We start from the raw sequence: 21,921 nt of genomic DNA on the forward strand, positions 1-21,921 counted from the left end.
AGGAACAGGAAGGCCTCAAGGAAGATCGCTTGATCCCTGGACAGCTGCATTCAAGAGCTTGTTTACAGAGGGATAAGCATCCCGGATGCAGCTACAGTACTAAGGCTATGGTAAAGCTGGCTAGGAGACAGGTTACAGTCTCCCATGAAGACAGGGATCATCTCCTCACAGTGAGCTGCCAAATCTCATTAATTTATTATAGGAACATGCCTTCAGTGCTCACTCCCCTCAGTTCTGTTTCATAAGATTGACAGGCAAGTCTATAGATCACAAAGCGTTCTCGACAAGAGGCTAATTAACCTTCAATGTTTACATCTCCCTCCTCCTGGCAAGTAACACACCAAGTTTGTACACTTTGGGGTGGACTGGCTGTACACGAGTGTTAGTTTCCATTTGTGCTATTGATCAGAGGTCAGGAGGACTGGAACAATGATTTTTCTGAATTCTATCTGGAGTAGTAGGTAACTGAGGAAGAATTTCCTTGAGTAAATGGCCAAAGTCTTGGACTTGGGGCTTTCAGACCAGTCCCAGATCTGCGAGTGAGATCCCCATCAGCCTGTGGCTCCATAGCCCTTTTGGCCAGGATCTGGGACCTGCTTCATGCAAGCTTAGGGCAGGGTGAGCTGAGGCTCTGCCCTCCCTTGAGGGAGCTAGAGCTGCAGAAGTTTATACACAGATAATAACATGTATGAGAGAGAAAGCAGCTCTTCCTAGAGGTGCGAGTCCATCGCTGCCACGGTAACCTGGAGGCATCGCTCGGCCCGTTAACTGCTCCAAGAAACATCAGTGTATCACATCCCCAGGCAAAGTTTTCTTTCCAGGTGAAACCACGGGATGAGGCAATGGAGAACAGGAACAAGTAGAGCAACAGACAAAGATACGTTCCTAGATTTCACCTTATCAGCCAAAAAACTACCAAAAATTCGTATCAGGAACAATGTTTGGAAGAGACAGATGAAGGTGCTTGCTTTCATTTATGAGAAGAAAACCAGTAACCTCTGGGATTTGGGATGAATGATGGTTTGCTTTTCAGGAAAGATCTTGTAAACAAAGTGGCAATAAAGGATTTTCTTCCAGAGGGATAGGGTGCAATAAGCTAAGAAGGAAAATCCACTGCTCTCCCTGGTGGGAAAGAGAGGGAGAATAGGGCAAGACACTGGATGCGTCATGATGCTATAATTTGAACACTTGGCTGGAATAGGAGGAACTGGATGGAAAGTGTTTCTATAGCTGAAGGACTATCAGCATCATAACCACTGAACACTTCTTCCTTCATTATTAACATCAAAAGAAAGGGAAAGGATTTAATTTATTCTGCAAAGCTGAGCTTTAATGAGACCACTGGCTGATTCTTTGCAGCTGGACATGGGTGAAACACCGTTGGTGCTGACAGAAAGTAGCATGCTGCTGAATTACAGGATTTTACTATTTCACAGACAATGAGGTAGACAGCAGGATTTCTACCATCTCTAAACTATTGCACTAGCAAAGTAATACAGTTATTTACTTAAAATGTTAGTACATGTATGACAACTGCTATGTGGTACATGATCATATGGCCCCTACATGCCCTGACTCAGGCACTGTACCCCATTTGCAACCTGACAAAACTTCTTGTCTCAGGAGAGCCGAATGCACTGATATCTGCAAAGGTTTTGAAACAGGTTATGCTGCACTTTCCCGATGCCATCAGAGAAGGTTGTTTGTGCATGCTTGCATAGCAGAGAAATATTCCTGCTACTTGTCTCATATTTTGCATCTTTTTGCCATCCTTCTCTTCATACATTTGAATGCAGCCTGTGGAGAATAGCAGTACTAGGAAGCTAGCGTTAAATCACTGCCAAATAAAATGTCAACGGAAGGTATATGCATCACTTACGTCCAACCGTACACTGCCTGCTCAGCATCTGGCTGACATTATTTGGGATGCTGCCACAGAGAGCAATGGGAGTTCAGGCTGCTTCTTGGTTTGCCTTTCTTCTTAGTCAGTGGGACGACTGCTGTTCCCAAGTCCTTGGGTGTCCCATGTTCCCTGAAGAAGAGAAAGTCTGCCATTAGAGACTCGGTATGACCATTTTCCCAAAGGGGGATGGATGCTGGGAATGTAAATAAAACTACTAAATTATGCAAGTGAAGGAGAGTTTGTTTAAGTTAACCACAGACAATGAAGTGGTTTTACCATCTCTGACTATTATAATCCTATCAGTCAACAAACCTATGCCATCTGAATATGCTACATAATTTGGATTTCCACTCCAGCTATTTTCTTTTCTCTGTTAAATCGTCACAATTTCCCCCCAGGCACAAACAGCAAGTGGAGAGGGAGAAAAGGAGGATAAATTGGAAAAGCACAGGGACAGGCCAGGGGCTAGGGGACTGTCACTCGGAAAGCATGTTCGTTCCATCAGACTGACACATTATAGGCACAGATCCCACATTCGTTGGTGTAAGTGAAACCATCTGTGCCACAGATCTGGTCCGGCGCTTGGCCAGGGGGCCCTGACTGGCTGTCCTCAGCCATGCCCCTGGGGCAGGTGCTACAGCTAAGCCTTGAAAGGAACAGAGGAAAAAAAAAAAGAGTTTAAAGCAGTAAATTTCCAAAGATTCCTCATTCTTCAGGGGGCTTGAATGAAATTAATGTTTTGCTTTTATACATTAAATATAGCCAGGAAGCAATACACTATGCGAACGCTCTTTGTTTGCAAATACACAGTATGTTTAAACTTACGGGGCTGCACCTCAGCTGGTGAAAATCTGGAAAACCCTCCTAGGCTGAGTGGATGTCTGCCAGCTGGAGACAGGCTCCCTTCCGCTACTGCTTTCTGCTTTTTTCATATCTACTCGTTGATCAGCAGAGAGCACACAACCAGAGCCTGGGAATAAAATTGTATCAAACATTAAATTACAATAAGAGAATGAACATTTCTGAGTGTGAATATACTGATGGATGAAATGGGTGGATACCAGGATTATATTCCTTTAAATAGAGATGTCTGAAGAGATTTTTTTCAGTTCCCAAACTATTTCTTTTGCTAACAGCCAGTTAAATAGACCTGTGCAACCGATACAATGAGTTGTATAATTATTTCTGGATTTCTTTTTTTTGAGAAACATATAAAGTGATAAAAAAATCATTTAAATACTCTTCTGAAAAGAGAACAGTTTTAAAAAATCAGTGGGATGAGCCTTGTCATTCTCAAGCACCCCTCAAGAGAGTGACAAGAGTATTTTGGCCCATCCACATGCCTCTCTAGCAAATGCAGCGTATGAAAAAAGCTAAACCAAGGCAAATTATCAGCAGACATAATTTTGAAAGGTATAGATTTTTTGGTAAAGTGTTTGAATGAAGTTTAGGTACAGACACTATGAAGGAAAAGTTGGGGTTTTTTTTTTTTTCAAGTCACAGATTGGTGAATGCTGATATAAACAATGCTGATAAATGGTGGAAGAAAAAAAAATCTTTCGGCTCAATATAAAAAGACTAATTATTGTTTTCTCAATCCCACTTATCAATCAAGAATTAAATGATCCACCTCATTCTTCCTCCTCTTTGTGTTGTAAGAAAAATGACTGTAGACTCAGAAAACATTGATAAGGCTATAAAGATAAGTTAGACAAACAAGGAAGGAGAGAGGACATTTATATTTTTAAAATATTGCCTCTGTGATATGTACCAGTGCACTTACAAGTCACGAATCCTGAGGCTGGAGCGTCATCAGTGTGAAATACGTAGAAGTTTGTCAGCCCTTGGCGCTGCTCAGGAGCTCGGTCCCTGCTCTCCAGAGCCGGAGGGCTGCAGTAGTGGCTGTAAAGCAGCGTGCGGAGCCAGACCAGCTGCGTTTCAGCAGTAAATTTTAGACACCTGATGTTGCAGTCATAGCAGGCACCGGAAAGTCAATTTTTTCTTCACTGCATTCTTGACTGAGGATATAAGGCTGCACCTGCAACTATTTCTGTTCATGGCAAGAGTGCAAGTATGATAGTCCAGTGAAGCAGGACTAAATCCAGGCTCGCACCTGATGTTTTTAGCGCCTCTTTCCAAGTTAAAAAACAGGCTTTCATAGCATGACAGTTGAATGGTCTTCAAGAGTGACCTGACCACATGGAAGCTGCTCAGGCTTTGCCCAAGATGAGTAAGAAAGTCAGCCTTGGGGCTCTGCAGCATTATGCACCTGAGAAGTGATGGAGCAGTAGGCTAAGCAGCACCAAAGTGTCTGTCACCCTCACACTGGACACAGTTACTGAATATATTGGCAGTGTAGCAAGCACTGAGCTCATGAGATGATCTTTTGGTGCTCCCCAACACAGGAATCTCTATGTATCTATCCAGCCATTCCTCTATCTATGGCCAAGCAGGCATCCAGCTCAGTCAGCCATACCTTAAAACCACCTTTCAAGTCTCTTAGTGACACTTTAAACTTGGTATTGTTCTACCTCTCTCCTAAGCCACAAAAATTCAATGCTTCCCTTGAACGTACTTGTCTTTGCCTGACCATTGCTTCCTCATCAACAAGAAGTGGAAAGAAATTGTCTAATTAACACATGCTCAGTAAGTAACCCTGCAACAGCTGAAAAACAACTCCAAGGCACAGGAAACAGCTCTGTCCCTGAAAAGAAGGCTGTCCTACTTTTATAGAGTTATATTGCTTCATAAAACGCCCCCGAGCCTGGGGGATATTTAAACTCCAATGTCAGACTTTTCCCATTTTCTGTCCCAGTTTTAGTGATTTATTCCATCGTGTACTTTTACATGAAACTTCCTGGTGAATGTTGCATGGAAACCTATGTCTAATGACCACTTTGGCTTCTTCCCTGGACTGCTCTGACTTAATCTCAACTTTGGCCTCCTTAAGTTCATGTTTCCCTTTGGTGTCATCACACAATGAACTCCAGAGAAGAGGCTTTGGCATGGCTGCGCCAAGCTAATGCCATTCAGTTGGACCTTGACAGCTTTACTGCAAAGGCGTGCAAAATCCAGCGGTCAGAGCTAAGGCCAAGTGAAAGTCTGCCAAAGTCCACAAAAAAATTATTCACGTCTTCTCCTTCAGGACAACCAAGAAACACTTAAAACTAGACTAAAGCAGCATGTTCTGCAAAAACACCTTAACAGAAAATGGCAAAAAGGTTATATAAACCAACGGAACATTTACATTAGGACACAGACCCAAGAAAACTACAATAAGCCATTGTTAGTTGCAAATCATCTTGAAAAGTACATGCCAGCCATAGACTCTAATAGCACAGAGGTACTACGGCCTCATTCCCTCGTACAATACCCACAGTATCTCCAAGTCAGGAACATTTGCCTTCAGCCTATTCATCTAGCGCAGCAATTCAAAGAGTGACTTTCCAAACCGATCCAAATAATTGTGTTATTTTCTGGTAAACTACAATGGGACATTGAATCAGGGAGGCGCTAGCTGTAGTCCAGAAGAAATCCTTTAACCCTGAAATTTTGGGCTTGCAATAGCTTTTGTGACCTGGTGTGGAGTTAGCGGTAGCGGCTGTAGCTAGGTTGTCAACAGATGAAGGGCAGCCCCCAGGTCCCCCTACCTCCCTGCCATCCATACAGACACCAAAGTGACAGCAATTGTATCACCAGGTCCTGAGCTCTTTGGCCTCAAAAAAGTAGGCAAAACATGACTATCAGGCAGAAACGCTTTCCTATGACTTGCTACATAGTCAGTTAAAACTGTTCACAAGCAAACCTCTGCATCCTTTTCCTTCCCGATTGGCTTTAGAAGGCAGGCAGCTGCAGTAATGGCTGTACCAGGACTGTCCCCCACCCCAGGGGTGATTTCTGCCCACCAGGCCCAGAGATACTCTGTTGCATTAATAAATCAAGATATTTCATGAGTGGACACTTCTGCCATCTATGACCCTGAAGGGACCTTGACATTCCCCTCCTGTAGATTATATCCTATAACAGCCCACTGCACTGAGGTCAATTCAGTGGAGACAGGCTGGGATCACCTTTCCTGACACCAGCTGCTGCCTCTTCCATGGGACAGTCTGCACAAGCCATGGGAACCAGGACAGCGGCCCCTCTTAGCTAGGCAGCAAGTTTCCCTTCCTAGCCCACAGCAAGAAAGTGCTGCTCTTGAGAGCAAACCACCCCCCACATCCTAGACATTGCCCTGTGGAGAAGGTGGACCATACCCTTGAGGTGAACGTCTCCTTGAGCTGACTATAAAGATGGAGTCCGTGATCAGGTCATACAAAGATATTAATGGTTAGATGAAACTAATACTGACAAGGAGACTCTGAGGAGTAAGGAATTGCCTGGGACCTCCAACGGGAGGCCAGGCCCTCATCAGAGCAGGGATGGCACTGACACACAGCAGGAAAAGATTTACCCACACTGTTGGGTAGAGCAGAACATCAATAGAAAAATACATATGCACCACTAGATGTACCGTGTCAGGGAGGAGAAGGGGCAGAAGGGTTGAGACATGGCATTAAGACAGAGAAATGTTGCCAACTGAGTTTATTGAACAAGTGTTTCAGGAGCTAAGGAAACAAGACAAACTGAAGGGAAGTTGCTGGAGCAGATCAGCCCATGGGAAGTCACGTGCAAGGGAGCTTGTCTTCCTGGGCTGGACTCCAGCGCAGACTTAACATTCAGTCATACTAATGAGGTTAAGAGTCCTATTGCTTTCCCTGGTGAGAAAAGGAGAGAGAAGAATTAGACACAGAGCATATTCAGTGCTGAAGCCCTGTTCCTCACTTCACTGGCCCAAGTGTTGGCTTAGTGTTGACTGGAGATAACGAACAGTCTCAAAAGCCCAAATACTCCCTTTCATTATTATCATTAAAAGAAAGATGAAATGTTTCACACATTTGATACAATCCAGTTGGTTTGGTGAAGTACTTTCCATATGCCCTGATGAGCTTGTGGGACAGATTATGTGCTAGTGAAACCGAGTAAAATATCTCTGAAGTTAACAAACAGGAGGCCACATACATATCACAGAAATAGGCCCTTCAATTTTCCCCTTAAAATGCAAAAAAGCCATCTTTCAAAAGTCATGGTGCACCAGAAGTGTCCAGTATATGCCCATAAGCAGTTGGTCAAAAATGAATTATGAAAACAGCTCTGCATTCATAGTAGGTACAGGAATTGATCATGAAAGGAAGGGGTTTGCTCTTGTACGTACAGGTAGGCATTGCAGAAAACACATCTGTTGCCGTATGTTTTGCCATCAGAGCCACAGTGGGGCAAATATTCCATGGTGCAGATAGGAGAGACTTCTTGGAAGCCCTTGCAGTGCTCCTGCACACAGAAGACAGACATGAGTCTCTCTGCCTGAGAGGAAACCATGGTCCCCCCCAGCATAAGGAATGACACCCCACTGAGAAATGAAACTGTCTCTAACATCATAATAACCAACTCCAAGTTTCCTCCTGGTGGCAGACGTGATCTTGTACGGTTTCTACTCACTGCCACGTCTTTTCCTGCACAGTTACAGAGCAATGGGATGGATGTTGGCTGCTTTATGACCAGTGTGAAATTCCCAAGGGATGTCCTCAGGTCTGCACGCCACCACTCCCCCAGTTTGCAACCCAGAGCAGAGGACAGTCCCCCATGAGTGTAACAGACAGTGGACCTCACTTTTTGTTCCCACCCTTTCCCACTCACTTTTGTAATATCCTCTTCACAGCGTCCGTTCTTTCTTTTGCCATGATTGGTCTGATGCTCCCTGGAGGAAGACGACCGTCGTTAGCAGCAACTTTCCCCATTACAACCATAGTGCGAGAACATAACCTTACTCCCACGGAGTGCACAGAACATTTTCAGATTAATTAGCTTAGCATTGTCTGCACAGCACTAGCAAGAACATGCCCTTATGGACCAGGCATGCGTCTTTTGGAATAACGCTCTCGCCAGTAGATGCATCTCCCTTCGTGGGGCTCTGGGACCGAACGCCCATGTCAAACACCAACCAGGAAAATGGGGGTAGACAGACAGGACCCGTCTGTCACAGGGTTTCAGAGTGAGCCTTGCACATTACTTGGCACTCAAAGATGGATCCAACCACCACCACTGCGAATCCCCCAGGGAGAAGGACGAGTACTTACAGGTTGTGGGCACACAGTGTACACTCGCTGGCATAAGTGACGCCATCGGTACCGCAGACGGGATCGTAGATCATGGTGCAGGCCATCAGCTGTTTGCCATCCTTCAGCGTGGAAGTTGGGTACTGGCTGCAGTCGAGCTGGGGAGCAAAGACGGCAAAAGCTCCAGCACAGGCTCTACTCTGTGCAAGGGCGCCCAGACACAACCCCCCCTGCTTATGCTTCTGCCTTTTAGGATCTGCCATAGGACAAATGATGGTTATATATTAACTCATTCTTCATGGAAAAACTAGCAATTTCCTTTCATAGCCTTATGCTGGAGAAGACTAAATCAAGGCTTGAAGGTAGACATCACTCATTCAGCTTTGTATTTATCATGATGCCCCTATACCTTGCTGAACCTACCGGGATATTACAAAATGCAGCTCAAAAATAATCCACAAATCAAAATGGCATGATTTATGCACTTCCTGCAAGAGAGCTGACTGTGACCAAGGAGTTTTTCACAGCCCACAAGAATGGAGGGGAGACGTGCTGACAGGCCTTTTGTTGCAATGGCACAGCTCCGAGTGTTGAAATCTGCCAGCAGGACTGACAGCAGTTGAAGCTGATTTACACCGGTTGAAGAACTGGCCTTGTGTTTTAGCACTCCCAGTTTCTCCTGTGTGAGCTCTTCCTCCCTGATTTATGTATCTCACCCAGTCTGAGCACAGAGCGTACTCAGGAAACAAAGGAATGACATTTCATAGTTTGTTTGTATAGAAATGAAATATCTGACTTGGGATGTTGACTCTTTCAAACACATGCTAATGAGATGGCTTTGTTCTTCTATTCCCCAGTAAGTGTAAATAGTTTAGAGCTGGCCAAATATAGTTAATCTGGTATTTTTACAATATTCATTGTCTGTATACGTTAGATTATACTGCATTTTCAAAAAAAATAACAGAGAGGGGTTTGAATCCCCTAGTACATTAGGTACCAGCATTCAAAACACAGGCAATTTTCTGATCTTTGTAGGACTTCCTTTTGTAAAATGCAAGCATCCAGAAGGCTCCGGACACCCTGGGTCCTCTGTGTCCCCTTCCCATATTGCCAAAACAGACTTCTAAGTTCCTGCCACAGCTATGATAGACTGCTGTGGGAAAGGGATTTCTTCTTGTAAAGCCTTAAATCATTTATGCTACCTGTCTCATAACTCATTCCTCACCTGTCCTCTCCTCTTTCTTTTCCTGACTGTGTGCAGGAAGGGCACAATGTTCCTGCAGCTGGGAGGGTGATATTCACCCGCAAAAGGAAGGACAGCACAAGCTGTGACCCTCAGCAGAGGCTACGCCACCAAAATCAACCAGCGTTTATTCAGGTTATGCAATCAGCACCAGCTCAAGCTCTTATTTTTCTTTAGGTCTCACTTACTTGGGGAACTTCCTCTACACACCTTCCATCATGCTTCTTGGCAACATTGGTTCCAAATTCACTGGAAGAGAAAGCAGAGTTAAAAATGCTCAACAAGTAACTCTGTGAGCTCTCAGGGGTGACCTCCAGCGCTTACATGTTATGGGCACACAGGACACAGTCATTGCTGTAGGTGGTACCGTCTGTCCCGCAGATCTCGTGCAGGAAGAAGGGGCAGGCTGCGATGGCTTCGCCGGTTTTGGTATTGCTCAGGTATGCGCTGCAGTCAACCTGGGGAGATAAAATAATGATGCTGGGTCAGCCGCTGGGAGATGGAAGAGTGCCTCATCTGCAGTCTGTCCACTCTGATCTTCCAGATTTTAAAGGCTTCTGCCAGAGGAAAATCACTTTTTTTTAGTCTTCCATTCAAAATGAATTAAGTAATTGTGGTTGGGTTTGGTATTGTCTGCTAACAGAGGGAAGAAAGGAACAGCTGGCCAAAAAGATTATTTTCCTATAGTAAGCATGCAAGTTTTAAAACAAGCATTTAACCCAAGGAATCTGATTTAAAGTGCCTGACATTAAGTCCAGCTTGACACAGTTAACTAAATCTGAGATTTTGTTTCAGCTTGTACAAAACAGCAGCAAGAACTGTTTCACCAGCTCCTGTTGCTAAAAAAATTTACAATATATAAAATCCAACAGGTTAAGTATTTGAGGATAAATAGACAAACACCTATTGGAAGTCAGTCTGCACTAGCTAAGCATCACTGACACTTCACTGTCATTTTGCATCATTTCCCCAATGCAGTGTCTCTTATTACCCATATTTCCCACATGGTCCAAGAGCAAATTAAAGCAAAGACAGCATTTTAACAATGTGTCTTTACTATAGAAAATATATTGCAGTCCCTCAGGATGCATGAAATTATTTTTGGTGCTTTAGAGCTGCTCTGCACAAGCAGAATAAATGCGCTGAGATATTATCAGCACATATTGTTATTGTGCAGGATAATAAAGCTATTTCTGTATGCATATCTGAGAGCAGATTTTTCCTGGCTGGCCAGAGGATGAGGATTTTTTAACCTGCCTGTCTAGTGCAATGGAAATCCTAGCACTGAATAAATACAAGGACATCTAACACAGCCTTCTGTCTTCCTCTCCTACTGCGCTAAAACGGGCTGCACAGTTCTTGGGCTGCCTCTGAGGATTTCCGTCCAGATATCTGCACTACTGGGACATTTTGTTTCTGAAGTCCCGGCCTGTTCCCATTCTCTCTTGCCCTCACATACGGCACATTGGCAGCAGCCACTGTGAGCAGCTAGGGAGAACCGCAGCACCAGCACGAGCCCCATGCATCACCCCTCCGTGCATCCGGGAGCACGGCGGGTGCACTGAGCCCAGCCAGGGTCTTCCTGGAGACTGGAGAGAGAGTAGGAGATGGTGCTTATTTTATAGCTAGTTACACTTACAGGTTTACTTTCCTCCTTGCATCTTCCCTTATGGCTTTTCTTAACATGAGTCCCATGTTCTCTGAAAGGGAGAGGTTGGTGTTAGCATGCTCACCGGCTAAGCCCTGTGACACCCAGGTGCCACAGAAAGCAAACCAAACTTATAGCCAATATATATGATAAAGGGGGCATATGATTGCCTAATGAGACAGCTTCTCCCAGTCATTAGCAAGCGTAATCCTAAGCGGTGACAGACCTATCAGGTCTCCTCACTGCGTGCTATGCAACAGCCCCATCCACTCTTTCCTCTGCCCAATTACCACAGCCCTCAGCATGCTCAGATTAAGAGTTGGCTCTCCCACAGCTCCCCCGAGGAGCACAAATAGAGCATCAGGGAACAAAATCAAGGTGACAGGGGCTTCAGAAGGTTGAAAGAGAAACAGAAGGAGGCATATAGCTATGTCGGTATCAAAAGAAAAACTGTCTGGAGCACTGACCACGGCTAGTCACTCCAAAAGAGAGTCCAATGTACAGTACTTACAGGTTATGGGCACAGATGCTGCATTCATTGTCATAAGTAAATCCGTCTGTGCCGCAGACTGGCAGTAGGATCCTTGGACAGCGTATCTGGGCTTTACCACCCTTAATCATTCTTGATGGGTATTGATCGCAATCGATCTACAAAAAGCAGGAGTGTCAAACCTGGGGAAGTCCTTGTTCTCTGAGAAAAACCCCAAGGTAACCTTCTGCCATGTCTTTTATGCTGGGATACTGAGACAACACTAGTGCTACATCTCAGTTCTCTCAGAACCAGGCTGAGTCAGTTCTGCATGAATCCTCTCATGCACAGAGGGAACTGCAGAGCACTGCATAGGTTGTGAGATGCCAAATCACTAAGGTAAGAAGCTCAGTCAATCCCAAATGCAAGATATGCCAGAAAAGCAAAAGAAGAGAAAAACACAGTCCCCTTTTCATTCTGCAGTATAGGTATAACCAAAACACCAAAATAGCGAAGGAATTTGGACTTTGCTGACAATGCATTTGAAGAGCATCCTCAAAGGAAGATCTAAGCCCAAACGGACTGACTTCCACATTTATGTGTTAGCATGTCCTAGGCACCAGCTCTGGGACTTCTCAGCTGATACACTCAGATCAAAACTTCAGGTGTGCTCCCTATACCAGATTATATCCCCACCCCAAAGGTTGGTGTCTGTATGAATTTGTAATGAAAACTCTGTGCCTAGCTCTCATGCAGCCCATCTGCCAGGGCTGTGTGGGCAAGGAGGGCGCAGAGGACACCTGCCTCAGGACAGATGGGATTTGTAGGCATCCTCAACACAAGGGGTTGACAAGACTTAATAGACATGTGGAGAAAGCCAGGCTTCAGGCCGGCTCACTTTCAGAGTAGATGTAGCCTCAGGGAACCTTTCAATTGATACAGCTAAGAGGAGTAATATGCCTTATATTGAATACTTACCTCGGAAGTCTCCTGTCTGCATTTTCCGTTATGCTTTTTGCTAACATGGGTCCTGTGTTCTCTGGAAGAGGAAGACAATAAAGTTGAGGAACTAAATGCTTAACCTCTTGGTCGCAGTCATGTGCAAATGAAGCAAACCACAGCCTCAAACTCTATAAGAGTGCATCAGAATAGTTATGTTACTTTACTTATTAACAAGCTCATCACATCTTCTCATAACATGCAATTTAAAGCAATATCCTGAATTATTCTTTCCTCTGCTCAGTCACTGCCCAGCCCACAGACTAGTCCAAGGAGCTGCCATCTGACTCTTCAAAGTTTCCCCTCGTGAGCACAAAGAGGGTACCAGAAGGAAATTCAAGGTAAACCCAAAACCAATCCAGTTTAAGAGACTTGAAGAAATAGACACAAGCAGAAATGCAGAAGGACGGTTCTCAGGACTGGAAAACATTGCTGGCTACTTAGGAGTGCTCTACGTATGGCACTTACCCATTGTGGGCACAGATCCCACATTCATTATCATATGTAATGCCATCTGTGCCGCAAACTGGACTCAGGATTCTTGGACAGGATACTAATACTTTGCCATCTTTAGTGGTTGCTGTTGGGTACTTACTGCAGTCAATCTGCCAAAATAAGGAGAATCAGCTCTGGTGGAGCCCTTGCTATGGGAGAAAAGTTGATGCAAAACCTTTTCGGTACCCCAGCCTCCATTGTTTCTGCAACAGGACAAAGCCCCAATACACTGAAGCTAAATCTTCCATCAGAAATCAGCTTTCTGAATATTATCCTAGTTCTCTAAGAGTCAAGAAAAAGGATTATCTTGGAGAAGGGATCCTTCAGGCAGAAGACCATACACAAAATTTTGGGCCCATTCTCATCAAAAAAAGATCTTGAATTTAGTGGGAAACATTTTTCACCAGCTGAAAATCTGACTAATACTGTTGTGGTTTGTGTTGGCTTTCTCCCCACTTCTCCCGCTCTGATTACTTATTACTTCAGATTCCCTGTAGTTAAGCACAGGGTTTGAAAGGGTAGAGATAAAATGGTTATCTATCAGTCAGAGAATGGACTTTCTACATCCCAGAACTTTGGTGCTGAAACATAGAAGCTTCTCTTTCTGAGGCACCAGACTGTTGGCCTCGTACAAATATACAATACTCTATAAATATGTATGCTTAGCGCTTTTATGAGTCTCACTATGTCTGTGAAAGCAACAAGCACGGGAGTTTTGAATCCCTGTTGCAAAGGGTGGAAACGCTTGTCATCTCCAGAGAGAAAACTGCCAACCTGCACAACATGTTGGCAAGTGAAATCTTGGGCCTCCCTTCCCCTGGGCACAAAAGCCAGATTAGTACGTAGGGAAGCGAGTTCTGCAGCACTGACTCACTGTAGCTTCTCATTTCATACCCGTCTCCTTTCTCCTTGGTCGGTTTGGTGTGGTATGCATGGGGTGACCCTCTCTTTGGAGCAGGGAGGATGTAAAATCCACCCTCACTGTTCAGAAAAGCAAAGCATGGACTAGTACCCTCGTAAGCCTTGTCATGGTCCTCGTGCAGTTTCCTAGGGAAATCTGTGGGGTTCTCAGGATCCTATTAACAGCCATAAGAGATGAATTTATGACTCCTATTGCACTTATACTTACTATCGTCTGCTTGCATTCTCCATCATATATTTTGCTAACGTTGGTGTGATGTTCTCTGAAAGAAAGAAACGCTTTGGTTAGGAAGCCTTGAGAATAACTTTTCCCATTACACTCTAGGCATTGGGACAACAAAGCAAGGTCCCACCTGCCTTGTGGGACACTACAACTGCTTGACTTGTCTGAATGCGTCCTGCAGATGGTAGCAGCAAATGCACAGTATTCCCATATCACATGGTAATTAAGTGTTAGGAGTAATTAGGTGTTACAAGTAACACTTTGATCTGTTCGTGGCTCTGCTCTGGGTTGTCCTCTGGTTCTTTTGTGATTCCCCTCACGAGCACAGACAGAAAATGGGGAAGAAAACTCTAAAGAGATCTACAGAGACACCTGCCTTAAGACAGACTAGTGTTTTACAGAAGTGCTTCTGAGAGCTTTAACTATCACTAATTATCCAGAAGGATGTTCTATGCACAAGACTTACGCATTATAGGCACAGATCCCACATTCGTTGTCATAAGTGAAGCTATCTGAGCCACAGACTGGTTTCAGTATCCTTGGGCATGCTACCATGACATGACCATCTATTTCAGTTCTTTGGTACCTACTGCAATCAATCTGTAAAAATAGCAGGAATAGAGAAAAAAACACACATTTTTGATATAAAGATACAACACGCCTACATAGTCTGCTTACTCTCCCTCAGCCTTTGGGGACAAATCCAGCATCAAACTAATTCCACTATCAAAAGTGGAAGCCAGAGTCAGTTCCATGGGAATTCTCTCCTGCTGAAAAAAAATAGCACAGCAAGAAGAACTGTAATTTGGATTTTGTGAGGTCCTTCATAACAACCTGCTGGAGCTATCCAGGTGGTAAGATCCAACCTTCAGCCAACACAACATTTTAATGTTATTCCCAATTACAGAGGCTAGAAGTCCGAATTAGAAAACCACAGAGACATGGTATCAGATAGCCCATAAAAACCCTCTCAGCTTTGGTTATCATCAGATTTTAATATCCTTTGGGCTGTGCAGACCAGCTGTGCACATTCTGTTTTCCTCTTACGTGGTGTTTGAACTGTTCCCTTTTACAACCAGCTGAAGTCTTCCACGGACTTTGTCTTACCGTAATAGATTTTGGCTCACATTCTCCATCATGTGCCTTCTCCACACTGGCCCTGTGTTCCCTAGAAGAAAGCAGACCTGTGTCAGGGATCACAGAGAGCAACATTGCCTCGAGGCTGGCAGTGTCGGCACCCAGCTGTAACTCACGTGCTCCTCTGCCCAGTCCATCTTTGGGGGATGAAGCTGCCCCTTTTACCTTGAGCCTCTTGCCCTGTGACTTCTGCTAGGTTTCCAGCAATACTCACTTGTTGTGCATGCAGATCCCACACTCATTGCTGTACGTGGTGCCATCAGTGCCGCAGACCGGCTTCAAGTTCCTCGGGCAAGCTATCCAGACTGTCCCATCCCTGCCGATGCTGCTGTAATACTGGCTGCAATCAACCTGCGAAAGCAGCACAGAATCAGCCTCAACATTGGAAAGAAACCCCCATGCAGCCTCCCACCACCGCAACCACAGCGCCTGCTGCTCCTGCCAGCAGGTAAATTAGAGGTATTATTTTGAATCTGCTCAGGCAGTCAGGAGAAGTGCATCTTCTGGCATTGTGGGACACGGTTTAATGGGCATGGCGGTGTTGGTTGATGGTTGGACTTGATGATCTTACAGGTCTTTTCCAACCATAGTGATTCTGTGATTCTCTACAGAAGTTGTTTCTGGTTGTGCTTTCCTGCCAGGGTCTGGGGGAAGCACAGCACAGAGGAAGGATTGCTGTGGGTGAGACGGTGCCTAATGAAGGCAGCTAGTAATTGGGAGCCTCCATGTACAGCAGAGCCCCTCAGCTCAAAATCTGATCGTTTTAAATCCTGCTGCAGTCTCTAGTGAGTTACAGGAGTCTCGTAAATGCGTGGGAAGAACCTGCAGACAAATCCATCGCACAGACCCTGCTGTTTTCCTTTATGATATAGGTACAGAAAAACCTATGCAAGGAACACAGTAGTTCTAAGGGTCTTACTGTACAGAAAAAACTATCAGAATCACAGTCTTTGATGCTTTCAAGCATTTCATCTTAAGACAGTATTCCTCATGAGGAGGTAACCTACTGCCTTTAGCTTGGTGTAACTAAATTATGTCTAAGAGTTAATATAATGGGATTGTATAATTACCTCTTGCTTTCTTCATTTTATTTCATGAACTTGAAGACATTGTAAAGAAATGTGGGATTTTTTTAGTTTCTCTTGAAATTGGCAATATCATTTAATCATGCACTGGCAAATATTATTTGAACAGCCAAGCCTTCATTAGATTTAATCCACTTGCTGATCAGGTGATTACATAGTGTTTCTACTTTACCAGAAACCTGGAATAGAACAGTATAAATAGACCTGTAGCTCACCTCAACTCCAAAGGCAATACCTGAAAAAAAATGGAGACAGAACAGAAAAAAAAAAAAAATCAAATTATTGATATGCAGAGAAGATATATGTAAATCTTTTCATGAAACTGCTAAATTCAGTGACTGCTGTTGATTAGTTTATTGGAGTTAGGAAAATATGGAGTTTTACATTATGCCAGTAAATGGTCATAGGATGTATTAAAAGTTATAAATAAAGTTTCATTGCACTTTTGAGGGGAGAGCACATATATTAATCCATCCCTAAGATGTTACAGGAAAGCAATACAGGTACTTTCAATTCGGTACTCTTGGATTTTAACCTCTAAGAGACTTTATATTTGACTTTGAAAAGTTTGGACACACGTGTTTAAAGTGACTGTTGACCACTGGCACTGTCCATCTCCAAACACATCCTTCTCAGTTACCAGGAATAGCACAGGAAACTTACAGACTAATCCTAGAGGTTCAAGTTTGCATTTATATTGCTCACATGGATAACAATGCCATTTCTAATGGTTTTACTTTGCCCTTGCACACAGTACTCCCATGTGCAAGCTCCTACCCTGCATTAGGACTGCTCCTTCAGCAATTTGCTCCTACAAACCAAGATGATGAAAAACAGTCGCCTGTATAAGGTTTGCTGAAACCTCAGTCCTGAAGTCTAATTTTTTGCTACGCTCTTCTCAGGAAGAATATTTCTTCACGGACTAAGGCTCTCCTCCACATTACAAGACCCAAATACTTTTACTGAAATGAAAGATCTAGCTGAAACAGAGCTGAATTATCTCTGCAATACCCCAGAAATACTCACCTAAGCAGCAGCACAGGGCTAGAGCCGCCTTCACGAAAACCCCTGTTATCTTCATGGCAGATAGAGGTACCGCTCCAGCGCAGCCTGCTAGCTCTCTGTGCGGGAGAGGAAGATTGCAGACAGGAGCAGGAATATATAGCACACCGTGATATCAGATGGTCCCACCTTATTAGATAATGCTCCAAGTCTGTCATCGATATTCAAAGCCAAAAATATATTTACCCAGCTCTAGATTTCTAGCTAATGTTTGACACAGGCGTGTATGCCAGGAAGGGGCCTTTTGTGTGCCTCGAGGGGAGTGTGGAGCGTGCCAGGGCCCCTCTCCTCCCGGATGGATCTGCCCCAGCCCTGGGCTGCCCCTCACACGGCTGCGGCATGTTGCAGGCTCACATCTACCCTGTGACTGGCCGAATGCAATTAGATCTTTCTCCTCCTCTATAGTTTTCAACTGAGCTGCCAGCTGATAGTCAAAACCCTCATTATTTAACCTCTGAGCATGATTTTGTACTCTTCACTGCTGTATTTCATCCCAGTTTGAGCCCAGGCAATTTCAGCCCAGAAGGTCACCCTGTGCTCTGCGGCAGAAACCCTACTCTTCTCCCGTTTTAAAGACTCAGCAGTGCTCTGCTCCATGTGCCAACTTTTTCTGTACTACAGCAAGGAGCAAAAATATTAAGTTTGGTCCTAAAACCCACCTTTTCAGCTATTCACTAATAACTCCCACAGTACCCTCTGCTCATCTGCTACCACCTCCCCCATGGCCAGTTCCTGACCCGCCTCGCCAAGCCCAAGTGACACCATCCCACACGGCAGCAGGCCAAATGCTTTTGATGTCTGCATAGACTAGATGTACTTTATTTCCTTTATCTAGGAAGTCAGCCAACTTTGCAAAGATTGATATTAGCCCACGCATGATTTCCTTCCTGAAATTCACTGTGTACGTTATCCCTTTACACTTTGTATCTTTAGTTTTCTTCAAATTTCTCCTGAAGGTTTGCCCACTATTAAGTTAACAGGTCCTGAACACTTTTTTTGCCCTTTATTTAAGGAGATTTTTGACAATTCTTTGGGTTGATCTCAATCCCAGTCTTCTCAATTGGGATCCTAAATTCTCCAAATTTCTCATGAACTTTTAGTCTTTCAAATTCTGTACTTGGTAATCAAAATCCTTACTTGCATATCTGTTTTTGACATAATTTAAACAGAGTCATCTCATGTTGAATCATCACAGTTTTATTTTCTAAGAGAAGGACATCTCCAACATCTTTCTCACTTGAAAAGCAAATCCACAACAAGATTTTGGGGACTACCTAATGGAAAATTCTATTCGCTTTCATATCCAGGACCTCTGCTAATATTAGTAGTTTACAGTGTGCATCTTTAAAGCTAAAGGCTCCTCAAATGCCAGCACTTCCAGCTACATTAATCTCTAGTGACATTAGAGAGATATCTATTCATGTACTTTGTTTTCATTCCTTCCCCCTGATATTCAGCTCCGATGCCTCCTGCCCTGTCCCTTATCTCAGTTCCACCAAGTGTCAAGGACTCCAGACCTGTGGACCAATGCAGACCTCAGCTACAAGGACCTCTGTTCATCCTGATTACAATATCCATCTCTCAGGGCTTATTCCAGACAAGACTATCATCAATTAATGCTTCCTGGCAGAGGAAAATGCATCTTGACAACTTAATTGCCAGACTCTGTAAAAGCTGTCATGGTCAAGTGAATTCCTGCCAATGTCCACGGAGATGACACCTGAACCTTATCGGAAAGGAGACGATATTTGCAAACCAAATCTGCAGCTAAAATGGATTGACGCAGCACGTTCTGTCAAGATCAAACCAATTCTCTTCCAACTAAGTTATTAAATTTGGGAAAGTTTGCAATAGGAGACAGGTTAAAAGGACAGAACAGCAAACACCTGTCAAGGATTTAGAGAAGGAACTGAGATCTAGAAAACATCACCACAGCAATAGCACGTGCCTGCTGTCCCCCACCTCGGCCGAGGCACATAGTGCTCGGCTTTAGGCTCCTGCCTTGTGCACAAGGAAGATCTAGGCTGCGACCCTACAACCAAGCTGCCTGCTTCAACGAGAGCGATTCGGCAGAGCTTTTTCCACCAGCCATTTGTCTGGCAGGACAGAGCCTTTCAGGACCTGCTACACCTTATGGTGCACCACGTCCCACCCAGGCTGGATGGGGAGCTGCAGGAGAGGGAGATATTTGATTATCCCCGTGTTTACACCCTTGTGTTTGTGCAACTCCCACTTGCAGTCATGCTGTGTTGACATCTATCTGTTTATTTTCCCTTCATCGGCCATGTCAGGAGAGGGTGGATCTCCAAAGCGCACCTGGCCGAGCAACCCTGGACATGGGCACTCTGCTCCTTTCTTCTGCCACCTCTCCAGGTTACCTCTAGTCACAGCTGTGAATCATCTGTCACCATTTCTGCAGAGTTTCACTGACACAGGCCAAGAAAGGAAGCAACCCCTTTGAGGCCAGAAGGCAATAAAGCCAACTTACCTGTTTTTCAGAAATACAGGTAGAAATTTTCTATGCTTCCCATCCACAAACCCAAGTGTGCGGTTGTTACTAACACTAAACCTTTTCTTTCAGGACCTTCAACGTCAAGGCAAATTGTAAATTCTTATCTGAATTTGTAATTTGCAACTAACTGCATTTACATCTTACTATTTTCAGTGAACAACTTGAGTGGAGTTGCTCATACCTTCATGCAGGGGAAAGCATTGAAAGTTCTTGTGTTGTACTCCTGGTGGGAGGGCTGGGCAGCAGGAGGGCTCCTGCAGCAGACTGGAGCAGGGAGATCCCAAGGAACTGGCCTGGACAAGAGCTCCCTGTAGTAGGGAGGGCCTCGCAGGAAAGGACAGATGTGCTAACAGATACCAAACAGGAGCCCAAAGGAAAGGAAAGAGAGAAGCCCATTCAGCAGTCCCCAGGATAAAAGCAGATGGGCCGTGGAGCAGAAGTTGTGATAATCAAGACAAATAATGCTGAAACCCCCAGGTACCCATATGCAGCAGTTGCTTGGTGGGATTGAGTGTTATAGGGAGAGCCAGAAAAGAGAGCTCTGCAGCAGACCCAGAGGGGCTTCCCTGCACAAACAGCATCAGGCTTTCCACATCACGACTCACTCAGTTCTTGAAGAAGCAAATGCCCCTAAACCACGGGATTTTGGCACTGTCTACTGTGGCAGACTGCGAGGGGTCCCCTGGCCGGAGCACACCATGCTGCCATGCATGGGGTCTCCCTACATGGTGGCTGTGAGAGCAGCTGGGAGGTGGTGGGCACAGCTACCAGGCTCCAAAAGAACAGACTGCAGAGGATTGAGAAACACCATGGTGAGTTCAAGGACTGTTGAGTCCTCTGCCAGAGTCAACAGTCCTCACTATACATCAAGGGCAGCATTTGCACGCCCTGAAGAATTGCATAAGTACATGACACCTTTTATGAAAAAAAAGCAGAAGACTCAAGGCCCCTGCAGAGAGTAGTTTAGCTCAAAACTCAACCACGTTGAGAGGTCTGGAGACCGAAGCTGCCACAATTCGTAACACCAGTTCCGCAAAACTTCAGAAACTGCTGTGAACCACACAGGGTCTGTGGATCTTGGCAAGAGATACCCTTAATAAAGTGTAATTTACAGCAAACTGAAAACTCCCCAGAGTGCTGGTACCTTTCCAGGTTCATGGAGGACTGTTTTGGCCTCATTACTGTGTTAGAGGGCAATGCAAAGGGTAACCAAGATCAAACGTAAAAGAAAGGATAATAAATTCTCAATACCTCTTGAGCCTTTTCATCCTTCTCCCCAGGAACCTCATAGAAATAACATGTGGCACCACTCACGCAGAGTCCCACCGGAGCTCCGTGGCATGCAGGGCTGCTCAGGACAGACATTATCGGTGAGCCCTTGGAGCGATCTGCAAAAGGGGGTTGAAAGCAAAAAGGACTGCCCGGGCAGGCTGCTGAGAACAGAAAGGAGTTAGCATTGCTGCCTCTGGTAGGGCTGTTAACAACAGCACAGGTGGTTTTAGCAAGTCACTGTCCTGCACTTTCTCAGCAGACAGGTTTGGAATCTGATTAACGATCCCTTATCACCAGCTGCAGTTTTTGTGGATGATAATTTCTGCTGGCAGCAGAAGAAATTCAGAAGGTGCTCAAATACTGACAGAAGAGGCTACTAGGGCACCATCTTCATCAGTTCGTTGCTTTTGGAGCACAGTTAATGCAGGTTTTATGGGTGATTATTTCAAAACCTAAATACTTGAAATCACTATAAATCATAATAGCTTTCAAGTACACTGATTTTCATTTGCAAGAATTTATTTTAAGCCACAAATTGTGCACTGCTTTTATGAAATCATGTAGATGTTCCTGCACATGATCTTAGCCAGAATCAGTAAGCAGCCATCATCAGTGAACATTTTTACTGTCTGATATTCATCATTCTCAGGCTGTCTAAATAACATTCAAGAATTTACTTGTTTCATCACAGCTCAAAAGGTAGACAAACTTTTGCATCCCCCAAAACAGCTAGCCAGGACCAAACTGGTTACTTTTGCCCTACATGACTGTACTTGGCAAGAGGATTTTCCACATAG

General features: G+C 44.6%; 1 protein-coding gene across 1 annotated transcript; it reads right to left on the reverse strand.

Moving 5' to 3' along the window:
* Positions 1–6,472: 6,472 nt before the first annotated feature.
* Positions 6,473–17,391, reverse strand: LOC104253385 (serine peptidase inhibitor Kazal type 5). The gene is made up of 16 exons (XM_009806843.2): positions 17,305–17,391; positions 16,494–16,513; positions 15,408–15,544; positions 15,164–15,224; positions 14,523–14,656; positions 14,042–14,096; positions 12,886–13,022; positions 12,397–12,457; positions 11,461–11,597; positions 10,941–11,001; positions 9,626–9,759; positions 9,490–9,550; positions 8,080–8,216; positions 7,640–7,700; positions 7,158–7,273; positions 6,473–6,660 (listed from the first exon to the last, which is right to left on the reverse strand). The coding sequence occupies exons 1-16, from the start codon at positions 17,357–17,359 to the stop codon at positions 6,615–6,617; spliced, it is 1,413 nt and encodes a 470-aa protein (XP_009805145.2). The 5' UTR covers positions 17,360–17,391; the 3' UTR covers positions 6,473–6,614.
* Between the last annotated feature and the right edge of the window lie 4,530 nt (positions 17,392–21,921).

The sequence above is a fragment of the Gavia stellata genome, chromosome 16 (assembly GCF_030936135.1).
Source record: "Gavia stellata isolate bGavSte3 chromosome 16, bGavSte3.hap2, whole genome shotgun sequence".
In the NCBI taxonomy this organism is placed as follows: domain Eukaryota; kingdom Metazoa; phylum Chordata; class Aves; order Gaviiformes; family Gaviidae; genus Gavia; species Gavia stellata.